The sequence below is a fragment of the Hemitrygon akajei genome, chromosome 26 (assembly GCF_048418815.1).
Source record: "Hemitrygon akajei chromosome 26, sHemAka1.3, whole genome shotgun sequence".
In the NCBI taxonomy this organism is placed as follows: Eukaryota; Metazoa; Chordata; class Chondrichthyes; order Myliobatiformes; family Dasyatidae; genus Hemitrygon; species Hemitrygon akajei.
The window spans coordinates 42,781,488-42,794,144 of record NC_133149.1 but is presented as its reverse complement, the minus strand read 5'-3'; the positions used below and the strand labels follow the sequence as shown (position 1 = coordinate 42,794,144).

Genomic DNA, 12,657 nt, shown 5'->3' with positions numbered 1-12,657 from the left:
AGGATTGTGGTGTAGGTGCACATGAACAGAGAAGGATGAGGGGCGTTGGCATCTTCTGCCAGCCTGTTCTCAGCAGTGCCATCACCGTGGTCCTGTGGCAAAGTGTGAAGCTGTGGCAGTTCTGTTGGGGAATCTAAGTTTGACCTGATGCAAGAATTGTACCCTGAATGGAGAGGAATGGCTGAGGACGCAAGGCAAGTCTTTTTTTCCTCAGTTGTATGCATTTTCTCACTCTTTGCCTGTTCCATCACCAACACTGCCCACACACACACACACACACACAAAGATTTATTTGTCATATGTATATCAAAGCACAGTGAAATGTGTCATTTGTGTCAATGATCAGCACAGTCCGAGGAAGTGCAGGGTGCAGCCTGCATGCTTCCAGCACCAACATAGCATGGCCACAACTCACTAACGCTAACTCATATGTCTTTGGAATGAGGGAGGAAACCAGAGCACCTGGAGGAAAACCACACAGGTCACAGGGAGAACATACAAACTCCTTAACCAGAAACCATGGCTGACTGCAGAGTTTCGTGCACTGCTTAGGGATCAGGACATTGCCTTCAGTTCAGGGTACTCTACCTGGTCCCAGCATATTGATGTAGTCATAAAGAAGGCAAGACAGCGGCTATAATTTGAAGCAATTTGGCATGTCAACAAATACACTCAAAAGCTTCTGTAGTTGCACTGTGGAGAGCATTCTGACAGGCTGCATCACTGTCTGGTATGGAGAGGCTACTGCACAGGACCGAAAGAAGCTGCAGAAGGTTGTAAGTCTAGTCAGCTCCATCTTGGGTACTAGCCTACAAAGTACCAAGGACATCTTTAGGGAGCGTTGTCTCAGAAAGGTAGCGTCCATTATTAAGGACCTCCATCACCACCCAGGGCATGCCCTTTTCTCACTGTTAACATCAGGTAGGAGATACAGAAGCCTGACGACACACACTCAGAGATTCAGGAACAGCTTCTTCCCCTCTGCCATCCGATTCCTAAATGGACTTTGAAGCTTTGGACACTATCTCACTTTTTAAAAAAAAAATACACAGTATTTCTGTTTTTGCACATTTTTAATATAATCTATCCAATATATGTAATTGATTTACTTGTTTATTTATTATGTTTTATTTATTATTTTTTTTCTCTCTTTGCTAGATTATCTATTGCATTGAACTGCTGCTGCTAAGTTAACAAATTTCACGTCACATGCCGGTGATAATAAACCTGATTCTGATTCTGATTTCCTGGTAGCATCTTATATTATGGCCTCTAAATAATCTCCTCACCCCATGTGGAAACATTCTTTCCTCATCAATGCTTTCAAAAACTTTCACACTTTAGGAGGATCTCCTGAACATCGCAAAACAAGCTTCCACCTTCCCTGATGATTTCCCCTGTGGGAAATACAGTGGTATATCAGATTATGCTGCTGCCTCACCGTTCTAGTGACCCAAGTTCAATCCTGAGCCCTGGTGCTGTTCTTGTGGAATTTGCACATTCCCCCGGTACTGCCTGTGTTTCCCCTGGGTGCTCTGGTTTCCTCCCTCATGCTGTCAGTAGGTGAATAGGCTATTGTTAATTGCCTGTGGCATGGGTGGGTGGCAGGAGAACTGGAGGGCATTGACAGGCAAGGGACAGATTAGAGTAATTCAGCAGGGAAGCAGTCTTCAGTCCAACACGTAAATGCCAACCAAAGTGCCCATTAAAGATAGTCCAATTTGCCTGGGTTTGGGCAATATTCTTCTGAACCTTCCCTATCCATATATATTACAGGGAAATAGGTGAGGACATGGAATTGATGAAATTATTCTATGAAGCAGCAGACCTGATGTGCCAGATGGTTTCTATTTATACCATGAGAAATGTAAACCTTCTCTGCACCTTCACTGATGCTCTAAATCCTTTGATAATATAGCAACCGGAACTATATAAGGTTTTGGTATGCATCACACAGGAACAAGAATAACTAGAAAAAGCCCAAAGCGTGTCAACTTCACCACTTTGCCGTCCATTAAGGTATCACTTTCTACCTCTGAGCTCATAACATCTACTGCATGGGGGTGAGAAGTCTGTAGGCTTTGGAAACCACAGTTCCACATCTCCCAGAAATTATCTATGAAAAAGAACTTTGTGTGGTTTGCCACCAAGCTGAGGCCCCACAAGCTTGAAACACAAGGGGGAAGGAAACGGTGGTCAATTTGCACACTGGTTAATGTCAAATTAAATATCTCTTCCTTGAAGATTGTCTGCTTTTGCCTGAATGGGTGAAGATAGTTATTTAAATTAAACATCTGTCTTGCTATGAATTCAAAGAGATGAGGCTCCAGTAAGGGATATAGATTACAGTGAAATAAGTCCGGTGGGACTGCTCCAAGAGCTAACATGGCCTCAATGGGAAAATGGCCTCCTTCTATGTCAAAAGAAACAAGCTAAATAAAATGAAATGAGACAACATGATGCATTAGGTGAAAGGGGAAAGTACTGAAAAATACAAAGTTACTCAACACAGACCTCAGATGGGGAACTGCTGGGTTGACTAATATTTACACAGCAAGATCCCACACAGACAGGTTAAAGAGACCAAATGAGCAATTAAATGCCCTTGGTGATACTGAAAGAGAAATTTCCAACACATGAATGGACTACCTTTAGGTCAGTCTGATAATGAAGAGGGAGGCAGGAGAATGAGGGGAGATTTTCTAGAGGTATACAAAATTATGAGTTGAGATAGGGAGAATGCAGGCAGGCTTTTTCCTCTGATGTTGGGTGAAACTACAACTAGAAGTCACAGACTTAGGTTTAAAGGTGAAATACTTAAGAGGATTCTGAGGAGAAACTTCTTCACTCAGGGTGGTATGAGCTTGCAGCAAGCTGCCAGCAGAGTGGTGGATGAGGTTTCAATTGTAACATTCACGAGAAGCTTGGATTAGTGTATGGATAAGAGAGGTATGGAGGGTTATGTCCAGGTTCAGGAAGATGGGGCTAGGTAGATCAGACTGACATGGGCTAGATGGGCCAAAGGGCCTGTTTCTGTGCTGTAATGCTCTATCACTGTCTGAACCCTGTAAAGGACCAAAGCTATTGAACATGGTTCTCATGGGTCTTGTCCCCAACCACAATACTAATGGTACCTTCAGAGTTCAAGCCTCTAGTATCATTCATTATATAAATGAAAGAATTACTTTTGCTTCCTCATGATGAGGCACTGTAAAGTGTCACGCTAGCCACTGCGTCACTGTGCCGCCCTAGGTGTTAGAAGATCTTCTTGTAGAAGGTACCAAAATTAAGGATCAGAGGTATGTTATTTGGCAAATAATTCACAAAGAAAAGATGGGGTTGAAGAGAAATTTGGGTGTATAGAATTAAGACGGTCCAATAAAGAGTAACCTTCAGGAGTGCCACAATCTTGTCATGGTTTGGAGGCTTGCATCTCTGAAAAACCCGGACAGCTACGTTGGCTAGAATCAGGGCCTTGTGTTTTGACTTTTGGTAGGGTCACCCATGCCAAACAGGTCAAGGGGTAGAGGCCAGACTGATTGGTCCATCAGTCCTCCAGGTTCAGAGGTTCATCTCGGGGTTAACAACCCTGACTGGTAAAAAGAAACTTTTACAAAAACAGCAATGAAGAATCCTTCTATATCTGTGTGCGACGGTTCAGGCAGACCAAGATGGAGGACCTTCATTGCTGCCCTTAACGCCAGTGGTATAATGGTCAGTTACCTAACCCATAGAGTAAATATGAAGGACTTAGGCGCCAAGGGTAGTCATAGCCGAAGGGTGGTAGTGGGGACGAGCTCCCACTGCTAAACAAATGCTCTTCATGGCGTGTGTCTCAAACAGCCTCTGACAACCAAGTCCAACTCCTGGCCTTCACGCGTGTCATAGTTCTTATGCCCGGCGGAGCTGTTCTCACTGACAGGAGAAGGGGCAAAGGCGGGCCACTGGCGCCTTAAAACCAGTTGCTCCGGGCAGATGGGGTTCGTTAACCATGGATGGTAGCTCATCTAGGAGAGGGAAAACTCCGATTTCAAACCTTCGCTGCCTTGCGGTTATACCCGCTCACGGGAAAGGCGGAAAGGCTTTGGGAGTAAACCTCGAGGAAAAATCCGGAGTCAGAATCCTGAAGGCAGCTGACTGCTGTACCCGGCACCGGCATGGCAACTCCTGCGATGCTGCTGGCACCGAACTGTATCGACTTTCGTCGTTCCTTTGGACCTGTCGTCAGCATGGGGGGGGGGGGGTCCCCATTGCGTGGGCAACAGGTGGATCTCCATATCAACTCCGCCCTGGCTTGCGCCCTGGAGAGGCCACTCCAGCTTCGACCAGAGGTGTAGTACTCATGGTCAACCACGACCGACTGAGGCCACACACATTTCTCTTAGCAGAGGGGTCAAAATCCAGGTTTAAAGTGATTGGTGGGAAGATTAGAAGGGAGATGAGGTATTACTCCTTCATCTGGAACACAATGCTCGAAAGAGTGCTGGAGGCAGGAACCCTCATCACATCTCCACTGTACCTGGATGTGTGCTAGAAGCACCATGACCTATGGAACAAGTGTTGGAAGGTGCAATTAGGGTCTTTGAGCAACACAGATGCCATGGGCTAAATGGTCTCATTCAGTGTTGAGAAGCTAATATGATTCTATGGATCCAGGAGAGTTCTTTAGTGGAGGTGTGAGAATGTGGAAATCAACCTGAGAAATTGGCATCTGTGAAGAGGACTGATATATTTTAGGAGAACGTGGAAAAGTAGATGAGGGAGAAAGGACAAAAAGAGAAACTGACAGGATTAGATGAAGTATGCTGTGTAATATCACCTGATGTAAAATCAGATTCTGAAAATAACATACAGTGTACTTCACAGATAAGAGTCGTGTCTTCACTTCAGTGCTAAAGCAATCATATAAATCATACCTTGTCAAACATCTCGAAGAGCTTGGCACTGGGCTGATGGATGGTGCAGATGATAGTTCTCCCACCTTGAGCTAGTGACCTCATCAGCGACACAACTTGGAAGCAAGAGGAACTGTCTAGACCACTGAGAGGAAGAAAAAGGAAGGAAGAGAGTGAGAGAGAGAGAGGGGGGGGAGAGAGGGGTGGAGAGAAAGAGAGCGAGCAAGGGGGGAAGGGAGAAGGGGGAGAGGGAGAAAGAGAGGGGAATAGAGAGAGGGAATGAGAGAGAGAGGGGGCGATAGGGAGGAGAAGGCAATGGGAAGAGAGGGAGAAATTATAAACATACAGTTAGACTTGCTCATCCACATGGAATTAAATGAAGTATCTCTTGAACAATACACAGAGGAACCCAACCAAAAAGCCATCAAAAAAATATTATGTTTGTTTGGTTCTTGCCTTCCAACAGATGTTCATTAGTTGTGAAAAGATTATTTAGCTGGGCAGGGATGTAGAAACTAGAGGATCAACAATGAAACCTCCAAGAGTACATTAAAGCAGAGCTGGCAATACTACTGGCTTATCAAGTCAAATATTAAAAATATCAGCTCAGTTAACCATTTCCACACTAATTCAGGCAGGATTGCAACTGGCTGATAGGAAGACTTGTTAGGTTCGCCACGCAGTGCCTGAGTATCAGTGAGTCCCAATCAGCCAATTCAACTGGTAAAACAAGAACAAGCTGCAAAGAATAAAGTATCAAGCAGAACCTTTGGATTGGATGTTAAACCAACATGGGTAAAAGCAAAGGGAATTATTATTTTTTTTTACAAAGGTTCACCCAAAGCTCTGCTTCCTACGGTGGGTGTCACAGTAGTGTAGCAATTTGCATGAAGTTATTACAGCTCAGGGTGTCAGAGCTCAGAGTTTAATTCTGGTGACCACTGTAAGCAGTTTGGAATGTCTTCCCCATGGAATGCATGGGCTTCCTCTGGTGCTCTGGTTTCCTCCCACAGTCCAAAGATGCACTGGTTAGTAGGTTAATTGGTCATTGTAAATTGTTCCACGATTAGGCTAGAGTTAAATTGGGTGTTACTGACCAGCTCAGCTCAAAGGGCCAAAAGGGCCTATTCCAATCTAAATAAAAAATAAATAACATCCACCTATCTTTTCACCCATCCTCCCCCGTCTTGTTAAACTACTTTGGAAAACATCTGGGTTTCAGAATTCTCATCCTTGTGTTCAAACCCCCTTCAATGGACTGACCTAGATTTCTCATAACCTTCTGTAGCTCATCAAACCTCTAGAGTTCCCTAATCCATTGACTCTGCATCCTTGTGCATCTCCTGCTTGATTTGCCTCACTATTGGTGGTCATACATCTGACCAGGCAGGCTCTATGCTTCATATTTCTTTCCTATTCTTCTTCACCTTACTCGCAGGTGGTTCTTAAGGCACAATGTTCAAAGGTTCATTTATTACCAAAGCATGTGTCCATTTACAACTTTGAAATTTGTCTTCTCCAGATAGCCACGAAACAAAACATGAAAGTCGTTCAGAGGGAAACATCAAGCCCACCCCACCCCTGCACAAAGAAGAACAGCAACCCCCAAAACCCCCCCACACACAAAATAGAACAGAAACACCTCTCCCGCACAAAAATCCCCAAACCTCCTCCCCTCACACAACAAAACGGAAAAGGAGTGGGAGATAAAAACACAGAATATAAACAGCAGAAGTCTGAAAAGTCCACAGCCCATAAGCACAATAGTGAAATCCATAAACACAGAGCTACGATGTAAAACTTAGAAAGGTTAAGATGCTCTTTGAATTCTGTTGGATGAAGATTTTTTTACCAATATCTCCTTTTCAATTTCAGTGACAGTTCTTTGCCCACAATGATTGAGATGGATAGCATGATCACTCTCTGGGGCTAAAAATGCAGAATCCATCACAGTGGTATGTTTTCAGCTTTGCTGATTGTCAACAACAACTTTAGAGTAATGAAGATTCAGATCCATTGAAAAATAGTGAGCAGAACCTACACTGACAGAACCATAGAGAAACAGGCTCTTCAGCCCACGCCAAACCCACTTAAACTGCCTACTCCCATCGACCTGTACCCGGACCACAGCCCTCCATACCCCTACCATCCATGTGCCTATCCAAATGTTGCTTAAACGCTGAAATCAAGCTCACATAGACCACTTGTGCTGGTAGATCATTCCACACTCTCACGACACTCTGAGTGAAGAAGATTCCCCTTAAGTTCCTCTTAAACTTTTCACATTTCAGCCTTAACCCATGACCTCTGGTTGTAGTCCCACCCAACCTCAATGGGAAAAGCCTGCTTGCATTTACCCTATCTATAACCTCCATAATTTTGTATACCTCTATCAAATCTCCCCTCAGTCTTCTACGTTCTAAGGAATAAAGTCCTAAACTATTCAATCTTTCCTTATAACCCAGGTCCTTCAGACCTGGAAACATCCATGTAAATTTCCTCTACACTCTTTCAATTTTATTTACATTTTTCCTGTAGTTAGGTGACCAAAATTGCACACAATACTCCTAATTAGGCCTCACCAATGCCTTATACAACTTCAACATAACATACCATCTCCTGTACTTCTGATTTGCACAGTAGGGGAATTAAGGGTCATGGGGAAAAAGTAGGTAGATGGAAATGGGTCCGTGGCCAGATCAGCCATGATCTTATTGAATGGTGGAGCAGGCTCAACGGGCCAGATGGCCTCCTCCTGCTCCTATTTCTTATGTTCCTATGTACTTGGTACTTCGATTTCTGAAGGCCAACGTGCCAAAAGCTTTCTTTACAACCCTATGTACCAGTGATGCCACTTTCCATGAGTTATGGACCTGTATTTCCAGATCTCTTTGTTCTACCACACTGATGCACTGAGGAACTTTAAATTCCTCTATGTTATTATTTTGGAAGGTCTGTCCTAGCCTCAGCATGTACTGTAAGCGCAATTATGAAGAAAGCACAGCAGCAACTCTACTTCCTTAGGAGCTTGTGAAGGTTCGGCATAACATTTAACGTTTTGACAAACTTCTATAGATGTGTGGTGGAGAGTATATTAATTGGCTGCTTCACAACTTGGTACGGTAACACCAATGTCCTTGAATGGAAAATCCTACAAAAAGTAGTGGATCCAGTCCATCATGGGTAAAGCCCTCCCCCTCAATTGAACACACCAACATGAAATGTTGTTGCAGGAAAACAGACACCACCACCCAGGACATGCTCTCCTCTCGCTGCTGCCATCAGGAAGAAGGGACAGGAGCCTCAGGATTCCCACCACCAGGTTCAGGAGCAGTTACTACTCCGTAGTCATCAGGTTCCTGAACCACAGGGGATAACTTCACTCAATTTCACTTGCCCCATCATTGAAATGTTCCCACAACCCGTGGGTTCACTTTCAAGGACTCTTCATCTCATGTTCTTGATATTTATTGCTTATTTATTAATTATTATTTCTTACTTTTTGTATTTGCACAGTTTATTGTCTTTTGCACACTGCTTGAACATCCAAGTTAGTGTGGTCTGACCAGTTACTTTGAGATTGTGTTCCTTGGTTCAGGACATTATCTCTGCATCAAACCTTGTATGAAAGTTCCACATTGCAATGAGCTCACTGGTGGTTTGCCTCTATACCTCTATCCTTAAGGGTTGCCCTGGCTGTGACACAAGAAAGCAGCATCCATCATCCAGGCCACATTCTCTTCCCACTACTACCATCGGGGAGGAGGTACAGGAGCCTTAGGTCCCACACCTCCAGATTCAGGGACAGTTATTACCCTTCAGCCATCAGGCTCCCGAACCAGCATGGATAACTTCACTCACCTCATCTCAGAATTGATTCCATAAGCTATGGACTCACGTTCAAGGACTCTACAGCTCATGTTCACAGCATTATTTATTTACTTTTTAAAAAAATTGTTTGCACAATATGCCTTCTTTTGCATACTGATTGTTTGTCAGTCTTTACGTATGTTGTTGTTCCTTTTCGTGCCTTGTGGCACATTTGCCATTTCCATATGAGGCCAAGTTGCTCGACACTCAACCCAGCATGGATGGAAAGCAGGTAGGGAGCCAGCCAGAGTCGAACCCGGGACCATTCGCCTCGAAGTCCGGTGCTGATGCCACTACACCACTGGCCAGTCTTTTTTATGTATAGTTTTTTTTCATAAATTCTATAGTATTTCTTATTATCTTGGAAATGCCTGCAAACAAATGAATCCCATGGTAATATATGGCGCAATGCACATTGATAATAGATTTCTTTGATGTTGATGGGGACACACTTATGGTTGCATGGCTTGCTATCAGATCCACTGATCCCACCTCCAGTAGAAAGGCACCATGAGATGAAGAACAAAACAAAGGGTATATGACCTTTAAATCCCATGAACTGACCCAATTTTTTGGATATACCCTTTTCTTACCTGGTCGGCTCATCGAAGAACATAACAGGAGGGTTGTTGACGAGTTCCAGCGCGATGGCTAGCCGCTTGCGTTGTCCTCCAGACAGAGAGAGGGTGCGGGTGTTCGAGCATTTTAGCAGTCCCAGTGCCGTCAAAATCTCATTCACCTTCAAACAGGAAATTGTTTTAAAGGTTAGAACCAAATAAATAACCATTGATTACAACATTTTACAAATGGAGACTCTTCTGCCTATCATTATCTGTGCCAGAACTTTGAAAGAACAATCAATGTTTGCATTCATTACAGTACAGCACAAAAGTATAGTGGCTAGCTTAATGCTATTACAGTGCTAATGACCCAGGATCAATTCTGCTGCTGTCTGTAGGGAGTTTGCATGTTCTTCCTGTAACCGTGTGGGTTTCCTCCGAGTGCTCTGGTTTCCTCCCACATTCCAAAGATGTACAAGCTAGAATGTTAATTGACTGCAATTGGCTGGCGTGGACTTGCTGGGTCAGAAGGACCTGTTACCGTGTTGTATCTCTATCAATAAATAAAATAACATACTCTTAGTGGTGTCAAAGGTTACAGGGAGAAGGCGAGAAGATGGGGTTCAGAAGTGATAGTAAATCAACAACGATCTAATGGCTGAGCAGTCTCAATTGGCCTAATTCTGCTCCATTATCTTATACTCTTTTACCCACAATGTTATGCCGAGCTAATTAAGCAAATACTGCCTAATTAAACTGGTCCCTTCTTCCTGCACATGGTCCATAGTCCTCCATTCTCCATATGTTCACATGCCAATCTTCTTAGCCATCTGCTTGTAGTAGTCTATGTTTGGCTTTTGTCTGAAATATACCTGATTTCTTTAGAAGATGATAAACTGCAGAGAGCAGGAAAAATATTACGTTCTTTATCTCTCCTGTGTTGAATGATACTCCAAATACCATTCCATTAAGTGAGTATCTTGAGCAGCTGACTGAACTCCTCAACTGAGCTACAATCTGCACCCGCCCTGCTTTAGGAAGAACAGCCTCAGTTCAACATGATCATAAGACTGTAAGGGGAAGGATGCAGAATTAGGCCATTCCATCCATTGAATCTGCTCTGCCATTCCATCATGGCTAATTTATTTTCCCTCTTAACCCCTTCTCATTGTAACTTTTGACGTCCTGACTAATCAAGAACCTATCAACCTCTGCTTTAAATATACCCAATGACTTAGCCTTCAGAGCTGTTGTGGCAATGAATTCCACAGATTCATCACCCTCTGATTAAAGACATTTCTCCTCAATTCCTCCTCACCTCTGTTCTAAAGGGATGTCCTTCCATTGTGAAACTGTGCCCGCTGGTCCTAGCTCTCCCACTATAGGAAACATCCTCACAAGTCCACTCTATCTAGGCCTTTCAACATTCAAAAGTCCCTCAATCCAGGTACCATTCCAGTGATTCCCTTCCATTTCTTGTCCTGAATCTTGATATTTCCTTCTAACATTTGGCATCTAGACATAAACGTAACTGTGGCAGCCTGATCCCAGAGGCTGAACATTTTCTGCCTTGCTTTTCTATCATATAATGGTAACTATTCCAACAGCTGTCTGTCCCGTCAGCTCCAACAGTTGTGATTCCGAGTCCTCAGCTTCCTGCACAATTTGGTTCTTCTTACCAAAGCAGCTAGCAAGGGTGATGGTGAATCGTAAATACTTTGTATTCGAGGCCGCACATCCCATTATGAAAAGCTTCTTTGAGCAGAATCGGTTGACCAAAGGGCCTAATTCTGCTCGTGTCTTATGGTTTTACTCAATAAATGTATTTTTATTTATGTGACGCAGGTCTGGGAAACTGCTGCATATTTTGAGCCAAGCTCTTACTAATATTTATCAAGTGCAGGTATGTTAATGCTTTCAGTTTGTAAAAACCTAATTCATAGTCAATGGCTCCAATTAATAGTGCAAACCAAACTGTTGCTAAATTCATTTCAACCCATTATCTAATGAATGATATGACTCACCAGTTCCTTTTTCACTTCCAATTTCTCCTTCAGCTTAAGGTGGGCTGAAACCTTCAAATAAAACAATAACATTCAACATTTCAGAGAGATAAAGAGGAATAAAACACTTCTAGAATCGAAGTGCCAATTGTGAAATTACTTGGAGTATACTTGCTCTCAGGAATGAATGCACCAATGAACAATCTGTAATCCCCAGAGCCGGTAGGCAAAATTCCACAGCCGATTATTAATTAGGAGATACATGCATTCACAAACATTTTCTCTGATGGTCATTGTCCTACAGTACTTGTCCATGCCGACAAAGATTTCCATCTAAGATAGTCCCGTTTGCCGAAATTCCCCCAAACCATTCCTATTCAGGTACCTTTTAAATGTTAACGTACCTGCTTCAAACACTTCCTCCGGCAGCTCTTTTCGGATATTGACTATCCTCTGGGTAAACACTTCACCTCTCAGTTTCCTATTAAATCTCATCCCTCTCACCCTAAACCAGTGATTCCCAACCTTGTTAATGCCACGGACCCCTACCATTAATTGAGGGGTTTGTGGACTCCAGGTCAGGAACCCCTGCCCTAGACCAATGCTTAGCTCCTGATTCCCCAACCCTTTCTACAGCATGCCCCTCTTGATTTTATAGACTTCTATAAGGTCACCCCTCATTCTCCTATGATCCAATAAATAAAGTCCCAACCTGCTCAACCTCTCTCCATAACTCCGTCCCTTGAGTGCCACCAATATTCTCATAAACCTCTACACTACTTCCAGCTTAGTGGATTCTTTCCTATAGCAGGATGACAAATAAAATGCTGGAGGAACAGTCCAGATTTAAACATCTGCAGTCTCTTGTATGACCAAAACTTAGAAGTTTTTGTTAAGAGTAATTGCACCTCTAACAATTATCTTCACCAAACTGTCTCCCCAGTAGCTGCTTTGGTGCAGGACCAGTCTCCTGATACATCAGAGGAGATGCCAAAGGGTCAAGAGGCTGAGGGTGGTACCAATATCCGACAGTCGTATCAGGCAGGAAAATGGGGAAGGGAATCTCGACAGTGCAAATAGAAAATAAAATATGAAAGCAGATAGAGAAGAGGAACACACTGCCAAGTGGTTACTACATGGAAAAAAGCCATGTAGTCCATCTAATCCACGGCAACTCTCTGTCCTATTACCCTGTTAGACCTGCCATTTATTTCTTCATAAGTATCTATCCAATGATCTTCTGAAACAAAGGTTTGATCTGTTTTTGCCAAATGCTCACTGTATAATAAAAGATTTCCCTCATAATGCCCTGATTCTTAAGCCAATTAC

General features: G+C 43.4%; 1 protein-coding gene across 3 annotated transcripts in view; it reads right to left on the bottom strand.

The window, feature by feature from the left end:
• LOC140716927 (ATP-binding cassette sub-family G member 4-like) overlaps nt 1-12,657 on the bottom strand; it is a 204,148-nt gene that overhangs the window by 27,598 nt on the left and 163,893 nt on the right. For all 3 annotated transcript variants that reach the window (XM_073030045.1, XM_073030043.1, XM_073030044.1), the window contains exons 5-7: nt 11,350-11,400; nt 9,359-9,504; nt 4,917-5,040 (exon numbers count right to left, since the gene is read on the bottom strand). In XM_073030045.1, coding sequence (XP_072886146.1) covers nt 4,917-5,040; nt 9,359-9,504; nt 11,350-11,400 — 321 coding nt within the window. The remainder of the gene's footprint in view (nt 1-4,916; nt 5,041-9,358; nt 9,505-11,349; nt 11,401-12,657) is intronic.